The sequence below is a fragment of the Echiichthys vipera genome, assembly GCF_963691815.1.
Source record: "Echiichthys vipera genome assembly, chromosome: 4".
Taxonomy (NCBI): Eukaryota; Metazoa; Chordata; class Actinopteri; order Perciformes; family Trachinidae; genus Echiichthys; species Echiichthys vipera.
Window position 1 is genome coordinate 8,790,782 of NC_139829.1, and position 21,113 is coordinate 8,811,894.

General features: G+C 39.2%; 2 protein-coding genes across 2 annotated transcripts; one reads left to right on the forward strand and one right to left on the reverse strand.

Moving 5' to 3' along the window:
* Window positions 1-824: 824 nt before the first annotated feature.
* Window positions 825-12,989, forward strand: fbp2 (fructose-1,6-bisphosphatase 2). The gene is made up of 7 exons (XM_083912288.1): window positions 825-1,103; window positions 2,581-2,743; window positions 3,108-3,200; window positions 4,461-4,601; window positions 5,891-6,028; window positions 9,806-9,925; window positions 12,205-12,989. Exons 1-7 carry the CDS (start codon window positions 931-933, stop codon window positions 12,388-12,390), a joined length of 1,014 nt encoding a protein of 337 aa, XP_083768414.1. The 5' UTR covers window positions 825-930; the 3' UTR covers window positions 12,391-12,989.
* A 2,398-nt stretch (window positions 12,990-15,387) lies between these two features.
* Window positions 15,388-20,890, reverse strand: ctsla (cathepsin La). Its single transcript, XM_083912289.1, has 8 exons — window positions 20,773-20,890; window positions 19,719-19,853; window positions 19,488-19,610; window positions 18,839-18,991; window positions 17,401-17,625; window positions 16,741-16,909; window positions 16,525-16,642; window positions 15,388-15,828 (listed from the first exon to the last, which is right to left on the reverse strand). Exons 2-8 carry the CDS (start codon window positions 19,839-19,841, stop codon window positions 15,729-15,731), a joined length of 1,011 nt encoding a protein of 336 aa, XP_083768415.1. The 5' UTR covers window positions 19,842-19,853; window positions 20,773-20,890; the 3' UTR covers window positions 15,388-15,728.
* Between the last annotated feature and the right edge of the window lie 223 nt (window positions 20,891-21,113).

A 21,113-nucleotide genomic window follows, 5' to 3' on the forward strand; every position in this document is an offset into this window, starting at 1 on the left:
TATTGAAGGAAAACATCAATATAACAAGCTCACTCATTCAAAACGTTTGTACTGTCGTGCTTAAATGAACAGCTTTAACACATTGCGTTTTTGCGAAACTGAAAAGTTGGAATATAAACTGTCTACTTAAAAAGTTAAGGGATACTTTATCCAGAGGAGACGACCTTTAACATAAAGGTCAGTGGAAGCTCACAGAGCCCGAATGACATTTAAAGCTCACTTGAGCTGTTGTGCTAAAACCAAGCAACTGTTTCTGCTCTCTTGATATTAAAGTCACATCTCTTTCTGCCTCTGTCTTTAACCAGTGTCTTGTAGCTCCGACAACAAAAAATACTGACTCTATACTACCTTTAAGCTTAGAGGTAGGAGGTGAAATAAATCATGTTGAATAAATAGATTACAGGGTCATTTGTTCATGCTCAGTGGTGAGGGTGCAGCTCATTTAAAGCAACATTTAGTTGTTTAGGATGTCTTAAACGAAATAACCAAATGTTTTATTTTGAAAAGCTTCATTGTTCACCACATGAACTTGAATATAGAGAGTTGTTCCTCCTGTCACAGCACCAGATCCCAGGTTCATGTGCAAACAGAAAAATACTGACAGTTTACCCAAAAGACTCAAATTATTTTTAAGTTACTGTTGTCTAATATGTTTTTTATTTGTACTAAACGAATAACAGGGCTTGTCTTGAGCAGGATTTAACTGTGCCAGTCTCTAGAGCTGACACCTGACACCCCCCTCACCCTTCTGCAAATACACATACACACACACACACAAGCTTCCACTCCGCTGCCCTCACAAATAGCTCCTCGTTGGCTTGCCGTCATGGCCCTGGGTATGAAAAGGACGTGGCTGGTAACGACGTGGCTCACTCGCCGCCTGTCCTCCGCCCGATCTGCTGCTGCCCACCGGAAGGACCAGAGGCCAACATGTCGGACCAGTCAGGGTTTGACACAGACGTATGGACGCTGACCCGATTCGTCATCGAGACCGGCCGCCAGGCGAAGGGGGCGACTGGGGAGCTGACCCAGCTCATTAACGCCACACTGACCGCCATCAAAGCCATTTCTTCTGCTGTGCGAAAAGCAGGCCTGGTCCACCTGTAAGTACTGAGGTACCATTACATATGTGATATATAGGCCTATCTATGATTAATGTGCAGATCTGATCTTCTTATAAAATATAACAATGTGATGAGACCTTACTGACCTTTGTAAGACTTGTCACTTGCATCTTTCCACGGAGAGGTCAGAGGTCACACTCAGCTGCAGAACAGCTGGAAGGAGTTCAGTGTCTCGCTGAAGGCAGCTGTTTGACATTTTGCTTCACTGCTGCAGTAGATTTAGGAGCCAAGAGCAATTCACAAGGGCTGAGGCTGTCCTGGAAAGCCTGCAAACAGTTGAACACAATGGAGAATAAGAAGAAAGTCAAATGTCCTGTAAAAGTATTTCAGCATTTTTCTTTTCCAAACAGACTTCATCTCAAAGTGCTGAGTGATGTTCAGGATCATATTAACTTTCAAATGTTAACGTTTAATATAAGTTAAAGTGTTTTGAACAGGGTGTTGTGTTGTGGAAACTTGCTGTGTAAACTACTGTTTTAGACCTGCAAAGGAGGATTGATTTTCAGGAAAACTGCCACTTTATCAGAGTTAAACTACTTTAAAGTATTTTTTTCCAAGGCTAAATTATGTGATATTGGACTGGTGCATAGACTTGTGTACTCACAGATACGGATCCAGCATTTAGGCAATATCGAAGGCATTTCCAATAGTGGTATCATTATCGAACTCTAGCCAAAATACATTGCTGCAGATGCTGTGCACCAAAGTAAGGAAGGTGCAATATACTTTTGCTGGCTCTTTTTTTTTTTTTTTTAAACAGAACCTAAAATAAATTAAAAGTACAGAGAGAAGATAGCTGAGCTGAGATTTGCCAAAAAAAAATGTCCATTAATAAAGTACATAAGAGTTGATTTAATAGATAAGTTATACACACAGACTGCACGTCTTTTAAAGAAGACTACAGCAGAGAGGAGGAACATATGATGGTGTGGTGCAATCCCCGTCTGTCACAGCAGCTAGATCATCACTGTCCTGTCCTGGGAAATGATGAAGAGGGAACTCTGGGCTGTGGCCCGATTTCAACACTCAAAAATCCTGTATTTAAAATCTTACATATCTTAAGTAAAAGTAGGAATCAGCGAAATGTACCGGTGTAGGAAAAGTATTCATTGTACAGTAGACTGCACCCTGTCAGTGGGATGTTTCTAGATGAATATTCCTGCAGCATTAGTGTGTATGTTGCATTTCCTGCTGTAGATGTTTAAGGCTGTGCTCGTTTCTGTGACGATGCATTTTCAAGCTGATCTACAGCTGAAGAAGTAGGAGAATCCTTTCAACACATAAAGCAACACCTCACCCTTCAGTTTATCAGAAAAAAAAAATCACCAGATTTGAAATGTTTTCACTGGACAGAAGGCTATGACAAACTGACAAAGTAGAGGAGTAAAGTACTGCTTAGTTGCTTTCCACAACTGTGTGAGACAAATGTTATCTGCTGATTGGTTGGTCCACACAGGCAGGGCTTGGCGGGCTCCGTGAACGTGACGGGGGACGATGTGAAGAAGCTGGACGTGCTGTCTAACGAAATGGTCATCAACATGCTGCAGGCCTCCTACAGCACCTGCTGCATGGTGTCTGAGGAGAATAAGGAGCTCATCATCACCCCCAAAGATAAGAGGGTTAGTGGTGGACGCCATAGTGAGCGTGTATAAATGAAATGTAAACACCAATACCAGCGAGACATTAGTCGTCTGCATGGTGATGGACAGACTAGGTTTAGTTTAGTTCACAAGTTGAATTCAGAATTACATTTTCTTAAACTTTTGTGAGATTCCCAATTTTCCATCCACTACTGCGCACTGCACATCACATCATCTCTATGTAATATCTGATTATTATTTTTAATTTAAATAAAAGGCATGAGATAAAAGTTTGGACAGTCTCACAAAAAACTTTTTTTTAAAAATCACTTTTATTATTATTTTTTTGAGAGTATGTATTTGACCATTTTGGATGAAATCTTAATATGTTGTCGTGTCACAGGGAAAGTATGTGGTCTGTTTTGACCCTCTGGACGGCTCCAGTAACATCGACTGCCTGGCTTCTATCGGCACCATATTTGCCATCTACAAACGGGTGAGTCTGAAGGGTGAATATAAAATATATTATCATTATATATATATATAGAGAATATATTATATTTTACTGTATTTGACCTTATTTGTTTTTTTATCTTGTTTATTTTTCATCACTCTTTGCTTTCTCTAACTGGAGCTGCTTTAACATGTGAATTTCCTCACTGTGGGATTGATAGGTGTTCATATTTACCCTTTTCAGTAACAATGTTTAAAAAGAAAAGATTTTCAGGGTTGGCTGTATTCCTCACTGCGTCCCATTTCTTAAATGATGCAACCAGGGATTAAAGTTCATGAGGCTCGTTCCAGACACATTAAATATCAGATATATTTTTATGTATAAGTATACAAGATCCCTGCAGCAAAACTCTTTTAAATATAACTTTCAAATGTTGTCTGTAAACTGATTATGGTTGATTGTAAATATTTGCCCATCTGACTGTATGTATTATTTCATGAGATTTCTTTGCATTTTATTTTACTACAATTTAGCAGTTTATTGAGTAAAAGGGGAATAAATGCCTTAAAAAGCAGAATATATTAAGAACATTAAACAAATAAAGACAAGCTTATGTTTTTCAAATAATTACAGCACATCAATCATATTTTAAGAAATGTGAGCCCATAAGTGTCAGAATTGTTTATACTGTATGATATAGATGGATATATAGAGATTAGAAAGTGGAAATGTGCTGTTAAAAGGTGCAGTAACACTCTGCAGACATAAGGGAGCGCCACTGTCCAGCTAATCCAGTTTCTGCTTGATGAACTCAATGCTGAGGGAGTTTACAGTCTGAGATGACCTGGCAACCAGAGAAACCAAGATCAAATAAATGTCTAAAATGCAATTATGATAATGAAAATCTTGTTTGATTACTGCACCTTGAAAAACTCACTGTAAATACTGTCCAGCTTTACAAAAATATAACACATATATAAAATATAACTCAAGAGTTCACGCAGATATAATCTGGATTATTTTAAAAATCAATCCTGTTAATCATATATCTTTTTGTGTGACCTGTTTATACATCAAGATTTGAATGGAGCGTTTATTATGCTATTTAATTTAGAATAGTAACATCAGTGATATCAGATAGTTCTTGTTTGTATGACATGTGGCCTCATTGTCTCCCTCACTGTTGTTGTAAATACTAGTAGACACTCCTTAAATCAGACACTCTTTGTACCAACTAATGTCTGCAGGATACCACAGTTCCTTTTTTCTACTTTGTTGATTGTTTGTTGTCGGGTTGTTCAGGTATCAGAAGGGGAGCCCACAGAGAAAGACGCCCTGCAGCCGGGACGCAACATCGTGTGTGCAGGTTACACCCTGTACGGCAGCGCCACCCTGGTGGCCCTCAGCACCGGAGCCGGCCTCAACTTCTTCATGTTGGACCCTGTGAGTACTTCACACTCACTTCTACTAAATGACAGTCCACCGCTATCTCCTGTCCATAATCTGCTTTGAGTCTATTGCCATCACTGTTTACGTTTATATGCCGTTATTGCCTCATTTATGCTTTTATTTGAGAAAACACACAATATCTTGTCAATCATTCCAGTTTTCTGCTCGTCTCCACGATGCAATCATGGCTGGAGGGGGACTGTAAACACATGAATCCTTTTTTATTTGGCACAAAGGGTTTGCCGGCTAGACTAGCCTCCGAAATCCAGCATAGGTATAAATCATGTCATGAAGTACAAAAAAAAAAAGGAACGAGTATGCAGGATTTTTTTCTATTTTTGTGTGTATTCAGGGGTGTTTCCTTTTTACAACATCTGACTTGAGTTCATAGCTCATTTTTCCTCCTTTTGTATATACTTATCACCTTTTTATCATTATTTTGAGTCAGGAAAACCTGTTTAACGCCATACACATACACATACACATACACAGAAGGACTTACCCAGGTCATATTGTGCATCTTATTCCAGATTCAGATTTACCAATCAGGTCCAAACAGTACTCAGCAGACCGATCAGGTATTTGCATTTGGAAAGCAGCTTTAGTTATTATAGGATGAACAGGTTCAATGCATATTTGTAAGTAAATCTTGTTGTTATACATCCAGAAAGCTAAGAAAACAAGGGTGTTGTGCTCTTTTCAAGCATGCAATTTACCAACTACAAGAGATCTTCAAACCTAAAGAGAATACTGTTGCACTCTCCAGCTTCAAGTTTCACTTCACAATTAAATTAGTTTATTTGCTTTATAAAAAAACTTAACAGCCCAGTAATTTGTTGAGTGTGGCAGGGGATTCTTCTGTCTGCTGTATCACACACACAAACACGCACACACACACACACACACACACACACACACACACTCACACTTAGGGAGGGAAAGAGACATGTTAGACAAACAAAACACACAGCCATAACATCTTACATATTACATTGTTCTTTTATAATACAGAATATGTATTTTGCAGACTTCTCTCTAGTATTTGAATTTACTTTATTTTCTTTAAGTATTTTTAGGTTGTTTTGAAATATTTTCTTTCCCTGCAAACACAGAAAAACAACACACAAAGACACAATATACTATATATAATGTGTTTTTAAACCTCTCTTTGCCTCAAAGGTAAAATGTAATACCAGTCCAACTATAGGGAATTAAATTTAAATGTAACGTCTTATGAAATAAACTGACTTGTTTCAATAAATCCTGTGGGTTACGTTCCACAGGCTATCAGCGAGTTCATCCTGACTGAGAGGAACGTGACAATGAAGAAGAAGGGGAAGATCTACAGTCTTAACGAAGGCTACGCCAAGTACTTCCACCCCTCCATTAACGAGTACATCAAGCACAAGAAGTACCCAGAGGTGAGAGCCAAAACAAACAGCACCGTGCAGAGAAACACAACACAGACATTTGAGCATTGATCAGTTCTACTTTGTGCTTGTGGTTTTGAATCTTGAATCTTAAACTGAAGCTGCACAATAGAGACAAGCATCTATTCTGCAGACACACACAGCTGCACCTATGCTCCATCCTGAGGAAGGATTTCAAACACCGGCAGCCTCTCACACTCATCATGTGAATCCTGACGAAGCATTTTTTTCAGCTAGAACAACTTTACATGAGGACTTCTGGTTGGCAGCAAACAAAAAAGCTGTTTTTCAAAAGGCTATCAGCAGACTGGTACACTTCAATAGGAAAAAATACTTTTTCAGTCTTCATTTTTTGCTTAAAATAACAAATTTACCTTTAAACTCAACTCAAACAGCTTCTTTTATTGTGAAAAAATATATAGATGTTAAATATTTAGCATTCTAAGTTAAAGTCAAGTTAGAAACAGGTTGTCAGATGGTAGGGCAGCTCAAATATACATTTTTAGTCAATTTAAGGAAATAAAAGGGGGGAATTTAAGGTTAAAATCTTGAGTTCAACAGGTTAAAGTAAAGAGGCGTCATGCAGCCAGGTACCACAGGCAGAGAGGGTGAAGAGTAACTATGCTGACCCCACAACCACGTGATCGACCAGTGGAGCGTGACAGTTTGGTTCAGACAGGAGGACCAAGCTCGGTCAGCTGAGCTGCAGGATGGCGACACAGTTTACTGCAGGAAACGTGTGTTCCTCAGGAAACTTCTCATCTGGAAACTACGTGCACACTCAGCACTTCTGCAACAGCACGGTCACGAACACCATCGCAGAGATCGTTTGGTCATCGGTGATGAGTTTGCGGATATGTTGCACTTTTATGGATGAAAAATCCGCTTGGAGGTCCGCATATTTGCAAAATATTACATTTTTACCATTGACACAGACCCAACCAACATGGCAGCACATTCCCCTCAATATCTAGAGTAGAGCATGTGCATCTGTCCACGCCGTTGAAACTGGAAAGTAGCAGACTCTTATTTTAAAGAGCCGCTAGAACACGACTCAGACACACAAGAATGTAAAGTAGGTAAAGTAAAAGGTAATCTCAAACGCAACAGTTTAAATCTGCCATAAAAAAGAAAGAAGAAGGCAATGTTGAAAAAGATTTAAATAAAGCTGCAAATTATAATGAGATTAATAACTAAAAGGCCGAATAAAGGCCATTCTAGTTATGGGGGCAACATCTTTTAATAACATGACATGATTTTAAGAATTATGTCATAATAGAATAGGTTGCTTTGAGTCACATTATCAGATATTTACATTTTAAATTGTCACCTGTGTGGTCCTTTACATAAATAAAAACATTTCTGCCAAATTTCTCTCTCTCTCTCTCTCTCTCTCTCTCTCTCTCTCTCTCTCTCTCTCTTCCATTTCCTGTCACCCTTCAGCTGTTTTTGTATTGTAGTATTTTAAGCATGAAAACAGAAAATGTCAGTTATGATACAGTGTATCTTCTACTAATATCTTCTACCAGTCGTCATCACAACCATCGTGAGGCAGCACAATGCTGCACGATGCAGCAGTAAGCCTGTGTTACTGTGTGTGTGCGTGCGTGCGTGTGTGTGCATGTGTGTGCGTGTGTGTGCGTGTGTGTGTTTGTGTGTGTGTGTGTGTGTGTGTGTGCGTGTGTGCGTGCGTGCGTGCGTGTGTGTGTGTGTATGTGTGTGTGTGTGTGTGCGTGTGTGTGTGTGTACGAAGTGTGAAGTTTAAATGTGGTTTAAAGATGATTTTCCCTTTATTTAAAAAACATCTCAGCTTGAGTATTACTCCTCTAAACCAGGTGTGCTTTAAGATGAGAACTTGGCACTTTTTGATACTAAACTTTCGAAATCACAGGTTACAAATGCAGAATGGTGTCTGGAACATCAGGGACATATATTAACTACTACCTTTATTGGAATTTCCCTTTTTTTCCATAACTTCCTAAACCATCAGATTATATTGTCAGTCTGGGTTGGATTTTCATTTTTAAAAAGTCAAATGATGTGTTCAATTTGGAGCCAAAAGCAGAAGATTTTAACACTGATGTTCGTCTCAAGACTGACTGAAATATCTGGGTGTCTTCTCTGTCAACTCTGATAAACTTTTAGGACATGTGTAGTATATGTTTAAAGATGATTTTTACACACAGCTTCCCACACTCTCTTGCTACTCCATCTAATCTCTTTTACAGTTTCTTTTCCTTTATTCGAGGAAGTTTCATGCTGACTGAACTGTTGCCAGCTGGATGTGTTTGAGTGTTGCGTAGCGTGGGAGGGTCTGTTTTTGGTAAAATACTATGCACACACACACACACACACACACACACCCTCATGATGACTGGGATGTGAGTCAGCGAGCACATGACTCTGCATCACACTGTGCCGGTCTGAACACGAGGCTCTTTCCACTCTGATTTCAGACGAGTTGCTGTTTCTAAGAGTGTTGCGTTGAGCATTGAAGTGTGGGATGAAACATAGTGAAATGAACTAAAGAAGCTCTTTAAATGATTAAATATCTGCACTTAAAAACTTGTTTCTGTAGGTTTGTGTAACACAGGGAGTCCCTTCCTCTGGCCGGATTAATGTTGCAGCTGCAGCAGACGAACTTTGACCCGTCGGTTGTTTAGTTTTTCTTCAACGCCTCGTGATCTCTGACCAAAGCAAATCTGCAACTTTCACATGACCTGTTTATTCATCACCCTTTTATAGTTATACTGTATTATAATTATACAGGAAAACAAACGATGTGTTAAAACTACTATATTAATCACTCTGAACACCAGAAACACCAGTTTTCTTTCATAAACAAAACTCAATTTCCTCTCATAGAAAGTAATACATGAGGCTTTCAAACATTTAGAAAATAAGATTTTAAAAAAATAATTGTACGTTTGATCTTAAATAGTGCAAATAATTGAGTTCTTCTTTATCGACAGAGAAAGAAAAGCTTTTGCATTTCTTAAAAAGTGAAAAGTAATGCGCTTAAGAATATATGATTGTAAAATAAAATAATTCAAAAGAGATCAACACATCCAGGGATGCTTTGTGGATGTCTGTTTCAGTGTGTGCAGGCTCACAAATAAATGAAGAACGTCTGCTTTTATGGAAATTACAAAAGCAAATAGAGAGCAAGTTATCTAAGTGGTTACAACACAAGACAGTGTTATGTAACCTCTATGTTTAGAGGTGACTGTCTGCTGACCCTGATTGAAGCCGTTTATGTAAATGTTTTTGATTTAGGCATACAATCCATTATTTTGCCACATTCTGTGCATGTTTTGATATTTTTTCCACCGTGAACACTTGTCAGCACAGGAAATCCAATGTAACTGACATGAAAACAAGCGGCTCTTCTCTGGGAAAGACAAATTGTTCAGGCCTAGGGCATGGAAAAGTAGGGCTGGACCCAAATATTCGACTGTAGATATTCTGTTTTAAAATTTCTTGTTGTTTCTTGTTTTTACAAAAAAGGATTGTTTTCAATTAAACCAAAAGACACGTGTTGCAGCACAGTGTTTGCATTTCTTTAGTGTGTTTTGTCACATACGCTCCTCTCCTCACACCGGGGGTGGCTGAACCAGGCAGGGCAGTTGCTAACTTCTTACTCTGCTACCAATATTCTGTTTCAACAATGCTAGGCTGAAATTCACCATGGAGACTCCTTTATTAATTCCAACTGTTGGTAAAAATTCTTCACTCCATGCACTGATATTGTACTTTTCCTTCCTGCAGGATGGCAGCGCTCCCTACGGCGCTCGTTACGTGGGCTCTATGGTCTCAGATATTCACCGTACCATCGCCTACGGAGGGATCTTCATGTACCCCGCCAACGAGAAGAGTCCCAAGGGAAAGGTAACCACTGACCTCCACGGTGTGTATTTTGCTGTTTGTGCCAAGCCCCTACCCCGTAGAGCCCTTAAGTATCTCTGGATGACAGTATTTCTACTTTTCAATATAAAGCCTGTGCTGTAACGTTAATATAGTGGAGGTATTAAAATACTTATTTCCAAATTACACGGCACAAGTCCATGTTGGACCCTTGGGTTTCCAGCAAGACACCTGCCCAGTGTGAAGTAGATGGGATGACAGACAGACAAACTGCTCTCCAATTACAGTATTGTGAGGTGCAGGGAAGTGAGAATGACATAGAGCTTTGAAGTTTCTCTCCCACACATGTAGCAGAGCGCAGGAGGTTGTTCCTGTCCGACGTATTCCCGACTACTGAAATACTTTTACAAGACGCTGATATACTTTGGTTTAGGCGAGGGGTGGCGTCTGGGTAGAACAGCAGGGGTGAATCTCTTACCGAGCACAGCAGCCGAATTTGCATGCGTTCACAAGTCACGAGAAGTGTTGCGTTTGTGTTCCGGCCTCGTCCTCCGGCCAATCAGTGTCCTGTGAGGAGCTACCAGCAGTCGAAGGGGTTGGGCAGGAGTGAAGGGTGATGACAACAAGAGAAAAGGTCGCTCGTAAAAAACAACAATGGCGGTTAGCTTGGATGCTGCTGATCAGTTTTATCAGAACTGGAGAGTTTTTCTTTACTGAGAGAAGAGAACGGCACTGAAGGCTTTTCTCGATGGAAAAGTGTTTTTTCCCTCTTCTCCTCATTGATGTCGACAAGAGTTTGATAGAGAGACAGCCTTTTCCATCCGACAAGTCAGGTTAAAGTCAAAAGTCAAAGTCAAAGTCAGTTTTATAGAGAGGAATCGAAAATATGTTTCTCTCATACCCACGGTGCAATACAGTGTGTATATATATATACTGTATATATATATATACAATAAATAAATAATGACTAAATTCTAAAGTTTGAGTCTTTAAAGTTGCAGGAGTCTAAGTGGAACGGTTGACGTTTACCCACATGTGGCATGTTATGGGTGGGCTTTAGAGAAATACTGCGGGGCACTTCACAGAGCCAATCACAGTATCACGACTCAGATTTTGAGTCTTTTTTTGTTTCACCATCAGCCCAATAATGGATCTGCTATTAATTTAAAAAGTACCAACTTCGAGTCCAGATTGCCACTGATAGTAAACCTCCAGGCGCTGGTTCCTGGCACCTCACTGACAGTGTCTCCCTCAAGTAAAGTGGATGTTGCAGTTCTGTAATCTGAGGCTGGTGTTTTTCTCGTCCTGTGATAAATAAAGCTCAGAGGCTGGTCGTAAAGATAAACAACAACCTCCTGCCCTTTTTTATTTCAGGCAGCTTGTCACCGTGGCCCATTTATCCTGAACATACTGTATTTATTTTCTAACAATATCTTATTATTCATGTGCTCAAATTACAAAACATTCAAATCACAAAACATTCAAATAAGACTCTGACTTTAATAACAGCACACGGTTACTCTTTGACCTCAAAGCACTTGAAAACATTACAGCACACAGAATGCTCATGATGACCCAGATCTGGAAATGACTGACTTTTAACTTTGTGTTACATTCTGGATATACAGGTAAGGTAAGACCATTTATCTATATAGCACATTTGAAACATGCAGTTTAAAGGGCTTTAGGCTTCTGTTTCCTCTGGAGTCAGATAAAATCTAATGACTGCAACACAAATTAAAAAAAAAATACTCTTTGTGCTGTTGCAAAGTCATTAAAGAGGAAAGCTTATTCCCTCCACATTGATCCCGTTTAATTTGTGAATTTTGTCTCGCTGTGTTTTCTGTTTTAATACCTATGTTGTTGATTTATTTCTTTTTTTTGTAAACCATTTTATGTTTAGTTTATTTAGTTGATAAAAATGACAGTGTGCAGACATGAGTTATTTGTTTAAAAATAAAAAGATGCTTGCACCAGCACCACCTATATACAGAAATATAGTTATTGTACACCACACCTATTATCCATATTATCCATATTTCACCCCCCCACCTATATATACAAATATTCACAGGCCATACCACCTTTCTACAGTTGGTGCTGACAGAATAAGCCATGTTTTTTTAGTTCACGGGAAGAACTATGACACTTTGTTTTTCCATGTTGTCAGGGCGTCTTTTCCGTTATCTAATGGATACATATGAAAAGGCTGACTGGGCGAAACTCCTAGAGACAGACTTTGAGGTTCTGTTATTAAAGGTGCTATATAAATACAGTTTATAATTATTTTTTTCTGACCATAGCTGCGGTTGTTGTATGAGTGCAACCCCATCGCTTTCCTCATCGAGCAGGCGGGAGGCCTCGCCACCACCGGCACTCAGAGGCTGCTGGACGTTCAGCCCGAAGCGCTCCACCAGCGGGTGCCGTTCGTGGCCGGCTCCACTGATGACGTCAATGAGTACCTGGCCTTTGTCAAGAAGTACCAGTGAAGCTGTGAGACCAGTGTTTCCCCCACTGTGCCCCCCCCCCCCCCCAACGGCACCCCTGCCCCCCTTGAAAAACAAATTAATTTTAATCTAATTGTATTTTCAGAACAGTGTCAGATCACAACAGGAGTCATTTCAGTTCCTATAGAACAGCTCTGTCCTTTCAGTAAAGAAATTAAACAGCCTTATGTTATTTATCTTATTTACACAACAGCATGTTTATTCTGTCTCTACATGGTCGTGTGTTAACAATTCTCAGAACTCTGTCAGCGTTGAAGATTCAATTGTTTAAAGATCGCTTGTTAAATAGTTTGGGAAGAGGCGCCACTCCTAACGCGGGGGAAAAACGAAACTGAAACTTATCAGATATCCTTTATTATTTAGTTTGAGAAGATGATTCACTACTACAAAAAAACAACTAAAACAGAATTAAACAAAATTAAATTGTTTCTTTATTTTGTTGTGTTTGAAACCGAAAAGTGATTTTTGATTTAACTTTGGACTGTTTCTGTTGGGGAACATTATTTGGACCTTTTTGACAATTATTTAAAAGACATTTTCTGTGAGTGTAGCTCATTGTGTAATACACTGATTTAAACTGAGTTTGCATTGTGGCTCTGATTATTGTTGTATAATTGTGATCCTTCTGTCTGGTGATTTAAACGCCTTTTAGCACTGATTCATTTATCCATGTGGGAATTGACCTTCAATACAAACCTGACCATTAAATTGTCTGATTAAACACTGAGTGGCACGATAAGAAAAACACATGAAAACTATGATTCCTTTAAGGTTTTTGTCACTCTCTGCAACAAGTGTTACAGAGATCAGAAGCTAAATATCATAAATGTATGCGTTGTCAAATCTCTTGATCACAGATCGTAGAACACCACTTAAATATTATGACATCTGTGATCGGTAAATTATTGTGCCACACAGAAAAGAAAGGGAAAATCTTAGTCAACAATATCACGACAGATGTTTTGTGATGATCAGCGTGTCCTCTGCAGCTTCTCATACTGCAGCTTGTCCTCGCATCTCAACATTTAAAAGCAATTAAACAGACATTTAAAAAAAAAATGATGATTTGGTATCATTATTAACAATACTAAAACACACCAAGTTCAAGTGTATTTGCCGTTTCCACATGCAAAGTTTTCTGCCGTTTTCTGTTGTGCTAACACAAAAATACACATAAACAGTATACACAACAACAAATAACACAAAAAAACTGTGGACATGACCTCAGTGTGTCTAATGTAAGCTACATGACTGGACTTTAACATGGATATTGTTTCTGTAAATGTCCTCTTTCACAACTTAATGACCTTTCATTCACCTCCGTAGTTTTGGAGCAGTGGTAGAAAACTTTAAACTTTGAAACATAAAACCAAAACTATCTGCACGGCTGGACAAGTGAGACAATATGTTACTGTAATGAGATGAACTGACCCTTTAATCACTCTGAAATCTCTCTCCTGTCCCTTTATTTTAGGTTGCGCAACACATTCCTCCAACTGCTGCTGGTGCTGTTTGTTCTGCATATCAGCCTGGACTGAACACAGTTGGGGTAAATAAGTTACTTTGATAAAGGCCAGTCAGCAGTTCCCCTTGATCTGAAATAATGTGTTAAAAGAGACCATGTGAAAGACCCGCATTCAGAATTACCTACTATGCAGAATGGCCCATTTCAAAATGATATCACTGGTTTATAATTATTGATGCATTAATGTGAAACAGTGGAGCTAATTTGGATGACTTTATATACTGCTGGCTAGTAAAACATTTGATAATATATTGTAATTAAAAGTGATTCTTGTTTTATTCACCGTAATCTGTAAAATACTGGAAGTAATTAAGTATATGTAGACCAAAATGACAACATTTCCCTCTGAAACAAGTAAGATATCTATCTATCTGATAGATTACATCTACATTTTATAGATTATCATTTGTTTATAAAACCCTTCCAATCATTTAGTTTATTTTAGTTATTTAAGTAAAAGGAACCACCAGTTGCGGATGTTTTTAACACTTCATTCCTTTAGATCTCATGTAAAGTGACCACTTCCCTCTGGAGAAAACGGTTTCTTTATGAATCCGTCCCGTTGTTAAAGAGTCAATAATCCTATAAATTCCCAGTGCCAGACGTCAGGGAGCTCAGCTGCTTTTACGTGAAATCACGAGACTCAAGTCTTTGCTTTGTCGGATTAACAGCTAGAGCATCATTTAGTGCTCTGTATAACAGAATGAAACATAAAGATAATTGTGATCAACTATTAATCTTTAACAGCTGAACATATTGAGAAGTAACACCGATCCCTAAATTTGTCAGTGAGGTTTGAGAAATAAGCTGAATCTAAATCAAATATTTAATCAATGCCCCGCTATCTGTGTCTTTAAAAGAAACAAGATCAATACATTACTTAATGTATGTTAAGCCCTTGTCACAACCATAAACACTTACAAACGCTTTGTATATATAGTAAGTTTATTCAGGGCTCCTACACCTTTTCCAAAGACAAATTCAAGCATTTCAAGGTGCATTTTCAAACTTTTCCAGCACCTTACAGTGGTAGTAAAATGCATATTTTTACAGTTTATACAATATACTGATTATTGCACTTCAAATTATTATCAACCAAAATAATGTACTATCATACCTGTACTTTTTTCTACAGAAAGGTATGAAATTAAAACATTGTGTCACCTGTTTGCAAGTAGACTTTGAGTCCTATAATATATATTTTTAAAGAAGTGAATTGAAATCCAAGCACTTTTTAAACCTTGAAACATTAAAATTTAAACATTCAAACCCTGTTATTGCATTTTTTTTTTACTTAAAAAGTTTTTGGCCTTTTAATGTGTTTTTACTTCCAAGAAAGAAAATATATAAACTGAAACGTTTATGTACTCAGAAACCCCCTCTGCTTCTTCTGTTAGAAACACATTAAACAGATGAACCTTGACCAATCTTTAAAAAGAGTCCAAACACCAAACTAGTGTTTCACAACTTTAATTGATCACAGTAAAAGTAGAAAACGGAAAAATCATTTACAATGACCGCGGCAAGTGTTAATGTATCACTTACTAAAAGTAGCATACACATATGTACAAAGAATAAAACACTACACTAAAAATCTTTTCAGACAGAATAAAGTGGCATAAAACCAGCCAAAGACAAAAATGGCACCATTTCCCTAAAAACAGTGTTTCTCCCCTTCATAACATCACAGAATCTCCTGCAGATGTCGTCGCCCTGACTGAAGCCCCGCCGGCCGCCTCCAGCCAAACTATTGCAATAAAAAAACACGATGGAGCTGCTGGAGCTGTGCAAAACGTTAGACGAGAGGATAACTGGCTGCTGTCGCAATCCCACAGTGGTTCTTTCTGTCTCTGGCCATGTAGATGTAGCCTTTTTCTCCCCACTTTTCACTCCAGCTGCAAGAAGAGGGACAAAAAAAAGTCAGGAAATGAGTTTCATAGGCTTGATTTGCTTCTTTTGTTACTTAATTCTAATCTGCAGGGTGAAGAGACTTTAAATGAAAAGCCTAGAGAAGCCCCGTTTCACATTACATTTGTGGAATTACTTCTTCTGTAACAATTTATCTGTACTGAACCCGTTTGGAGCTTTTAACAGTGTAAAATTCAAGCACTTTTCAAGCTTGAGTCTTTCATCATCACATCTGGGAAATATTCAAGTTTTTTTTTACATGAGTGATAGTGAAGATGAAACACCAGAATATGTTATGAAAATATGAAAAACAAGCATTCCTAACTGCACTTTATTCAAAATCTGAGCACTTTTAAAACCTTGAAAACGTATTGAAAGTGTTTTCCAGCACCCGTAAGAACCCGGTATAATCTTTTCTATAAATAGCAAAGTTCTCAAACCAAGTAGGATGTCAAAGTCATGTTACGATGCATTTTGCACGCAAGACTTTTATTGGGTGAATTTAATACATTTAAATGTAAAAAAACATTTATTTTAAGCAGCTTCAGGACTTGACACCTTAAACAACAACAAGAGCTGAGATATCTGCTCCTCGTTCACTTTCTTTTTCAGGCCGTACTTTACTTCAACACTCAGCAGACTGTGATATTCTGTACTGTGAAGATAAAATATTTTCCACTGACCTGTTCTTCACAGTCCAGTATTTCTTGCCATCCTCATCTGCTCCGTCGATGCCATAACCCACCACCAGCACGCCGTGGTCCAGCTCCTCGCTGCTGCATTCCTTCTCATAGTAGATTCCTGTAATACGACCCCACCAGAAAAAAAAGCAGTCAGATACAAATAAACTCTTACAAACGCATGAGAGATACCTGAAATAAAAGGTGTCTTTGACTGACCTGACTGGTAAAACTGGAAAGACTCGTGACCGGCGTCAATGGCGACTGAAATGGGTCCCACGGCGGCCAGAGCCTTCTTGAGACGGCGCTCGTCACCGCTGGGGAGGTCGACGAATCCGGTGTCGTTGGCAGCGTTTTGCGAGGCGTCGTAGTGACAGGGCTGATCGTCCTGGGGGGAGACAAGAAGAAGAAAAAGAAGAGGGTAAGCAGGACGTTATACTGCCGACACAGAACTCCTGAATCTGAAATATTCTGATTAAGACACAATGAGATCAATAAAAAGGTGATAGATTTGGGTCAGCTGTTAAAGATTCTTTCACAGCAATTAAAACAGGTGTTTTCAACTGCTCTTTTCTACATTTTAACACAGCTTGAAAGATGAGCTGCTACGATGAATCACTCAAGTTGATTCATAAAGAGTTAATTTACTATTAATCGTTTTTTAAATTATCAACTTAAAGTTACTTTTAAGCACAAATGCAAAACATCTGATGACGAAGACGAACTTTTGACATAACAAACCCTGGATTTAAGATGATAAAAGCACCTTCTTTAACTGGATTCAAGACCATTTACAGCCTTTAAAATGTGATTTTCTAGACATTTTAAAGGATGTGTCCACTTGACTTCCCCCTCTCCTTCTTCCCATGAGAAACGTACCGTCCCCAGGTAAGGATAAGAGTCCTCAGAGTCCAGGCCCTGGTTGTCCTTGATGTACTGGAAGGCCTGGTCCATCAGACCACCGTTGCAGCCCTCATTGCCCTCGGGTCTGGAGCAGTCCACCAGGTTCTGCTCACTCAGGGACACCAGTTTGCCGGTCTTCCTGAAGTGCTGACCCTCCAGAGCTCCTGTGGTGCTGAATGCCCAGCAAGAACCACACTGACCCTGAGAGAGAGAGAGAGGGTGGAGGTTCGTGTTCAGATAGTTAGTTCTTTATTTCTAACCTCTCCATATAAGTGCATTGTTGTTTTAATGTTTATTTCTTACTGTCATCTTTTTTATCCTTATACAGTGTGCTTTTCTATCTTTTTAATCCCTTTATCAGTAAGTTTATGTCTGTATGTCTGTTGTTTAAGTGTTGTTTTTCAGTCATTTAAATCGTGTTGTTATGGCATTCTGCATCTTTTATTGCACTTTATCAACCCCGCCTCTGGAAAGCACTTTTTCTTCTATAAATAATAATAATAATATTAATACTATAAATAAATTACATTGGAAGGTGCACTCCAGCCCTGTGACCTAATGTATGTGATAGTGATTGCTCCACCGTGACCTAAAAGTGAGCCGGTTAGACTGGTTTCGGCTTACAGTGTGTTAATGTATACCAACGAGGGGGGTGGAGAGAACAGACTGTACACTGAGGGAGGAGTGTGTGCGTGTGAGGAGAGATAACAAAAACAACAACCTGCAAGTGGCCATTTTATCTTTCTGTTCAAGCAAACCATTTACTTCCATGGACACAGACTGTCCTTGTTGGTTCAAATAAGCTGCAAAATATCAACTGTTTAAAGTCGTACATGATCATATGTCTCCAACAGCTGATCTTAGGTCACGCCTTTGTTTCAACACGTAGCTATTAAAAAGGAGCTTGTGGTAATATGCACAGCATTTACAACACCAGAGTGCCCTTGACTGCAATTACAACTGACCATGCTTGTGTTTTACTTTAATTAAAGTCCATTTTTGTGATGATACACACTCCAAAACTATGACATTTCCCACTAATGGGTTGTTTTTCTAGTTTAGTTATTTACAAGTGCTCATACAAAATACCATAAGTGCATGAATTTGAGTTTATTGGACATTTATGAATACTTATGATGAATGTTCCTGGTGAACAGTGTGCTATCATCAACTAACAAGACTTAACTTGAGTTATTTTTGTCCAAAACAATAATAAATTAAAAATATCCAATTGTCTTCACCTGGATAGAACAGCTGCTTCGACAACACCCTACACTGTGACAGCAAAATATCTTCTACATTTTTCCTTATGGCTCCTGCCAAGAATTAAAGAAAAATTCAACCACACCGTGATAAGGATCCAGGTGTGGTCCTCTGAGAGCCCCAGAGGCTACACAAGACAAATGGTTGTTACCTGGTCCTTAACAGGTGTGACGTAGCCGTTATCCCTCCAGTCCACAGCACGAGGGGCCTCCAGGAAGTTGGGCTCCAGGAACAGGGACCCCTTAAACTTCCTCTGTGCTTTGCGCTGGTAGCCATTCATGACCTGCCTGAACTCCTCGTGAGTCTGCGGAGAGACAAAAGTTAAGAGTAAATGACACAATTAAGAAGAATTAAGATGAAGACGAAAGGCAGCTTTGGTTTATGATTGTAAATAGGTTACGTGTGAGTTTTAAGCTGCAGACTTTAATGGGTTCTGAGTTAATCTAACTTGTATACAATTCAGTGTGACGGTATCTTACATTTTTAGCACTTATTTACACCTTTATCTTAACTTTAAGTGTTTTTATCCTGTCATCCTCCAGTTGTATGTGTAGCACTCTGTTATGTGCTATTTATATCATTGCCCCATGTTATGTTTATCGTGGTATGACCATGTATCACACCAGATTTAATTTGTTTTTACTTGCGTTATTCCTCTTTTCCTTGATTTGTGTATATCTAAGTGTTTTACATGTACATGTTTTATGAAGGAATAAACATGAATTTAGTGCTTCATCCATCCTCAAACTGAGGGCACGTGTAAAAACAATTCTGTTTGTGTGTTGAAACTGTGGTCTTACCATGTCTCCAAAGTGGTTCATGCCCAGGCGGTAGGAATGTGTGCCCATGGAGTGCTCCAGGTTGTGCAGCTCGATCTTCTTCAGGTTCTTCTCCCACACCATTCTCCGCCAGCCCTCCTCCTTCTGAAAAAAGAAGCAAACCAACCAAAAAAACATTCAGACTTTTCTTTCTCATCATCATTTGCAGACTGGAGCTTGCTGTGTGAAGAAAAAAATATATATACATCTCACCTCGTGATATGTTTTACTGTGCCAGTCCTTCCAGTGGTTCCAGTGCTCATCCAGCTGTGGGTCCAGGCTGGGGGCTGAGAGGCTTGCGGTAAGACACACTGCCAGCACGGCTAGAGGCAGCATGGTTGCTTCCTACTGGAAAACAAACAAGTTAGGACTGGATATCCCCAGAAACAGGTCAATCATTAAAGGAGGAGTGAAGCCCTAACCCCCAGGCAAACCCCATTACAAAAGACATGATTTCTTAGGCAAAGCGTGGAGTCATCCGTTCAGTAGAACAGTCTGTTCGCTCCCATGATCCGTGCAGAAATAGGATCCGCATTAAAGCTGCAATACACATTCCCGACGGTACAGTCAGTTACCGACGGCTTGCAATGCAAAACATCGACACCAATAACGTCAAATAAGAAATATAAGACAGAATAATCGCGTTAACTGTTCACTGTTGATCGTATGCAATAAAAAATGTTTGTTCGAGGTCTGTTTTCCTGCAAGTTGGAGAGCGGAAACTTCGCCAGACCCCAACAATAAACGGAGCCTGTTGTTGTTTTTGCTCAGTCACGGGACCTGCTGCACAGAGAGCCGAAAACCGGCCCGGACATCGGAACTACAACCAGGAAAACGAAAAGAAAACCAAAACTTTAACCGCAGCTGTCAGATAACGGCCCTTTACCAACTGATACCAATCCTAATGAATGGGTGTTGATTTAAGCCGCATGAAAGAGAGCAGCAATGGCTGCTTTAAGGCTATAGCAGGAGAGGCAGGCTAAGACAAAGGCAGCCGAATGAAACACGATAGCAAATGCGAGCGGTTACCGATGAAAATGTACATATTTCGTACTCAAAGATACATTAACGTGACGTATTAGCTAAAATAGACATATCTTTAAATGGGCACTGGGATTGTTTTTTTTTCTTCTGTGCTCATCACGAAACAAACCCGAAGAAACACCCGTGTTTATCAATAACGTTGCTTTATAACGTACATTTAAACGTCAGGTTTGAATATTGTTTACCTAAAAAGCTTGTAAAAACGTTTTAATGTAAAACTTACTGTATATTCTTCACAGTTCAAGACGACAATGAAGGAGAAAAATAAGGTTTGGATGAGGGACACAAAGTTTATAAAGGCCTGACTGGCAGCTGCATAACATCCCACCGAGCTCTCTGATTGGTCCGCTCCTTGTTTATGACCACCGGCGCCCCGCCCCCATGTGACGTCACCGCGGGCGCACGTGATTCCCTTCCTCTGGAATGGTGGCGAAAAGGAGGCCAGTGCTTTTTTTGGTTTCTTTGCAGGGTTGTTGCAGCTAAAATTTATTAAAAAAAACTTTTAATGAACCCAGGGTAGTTTTTTATAAGTCATTCACCTTAAAGACCCTCTAATCGATGTTC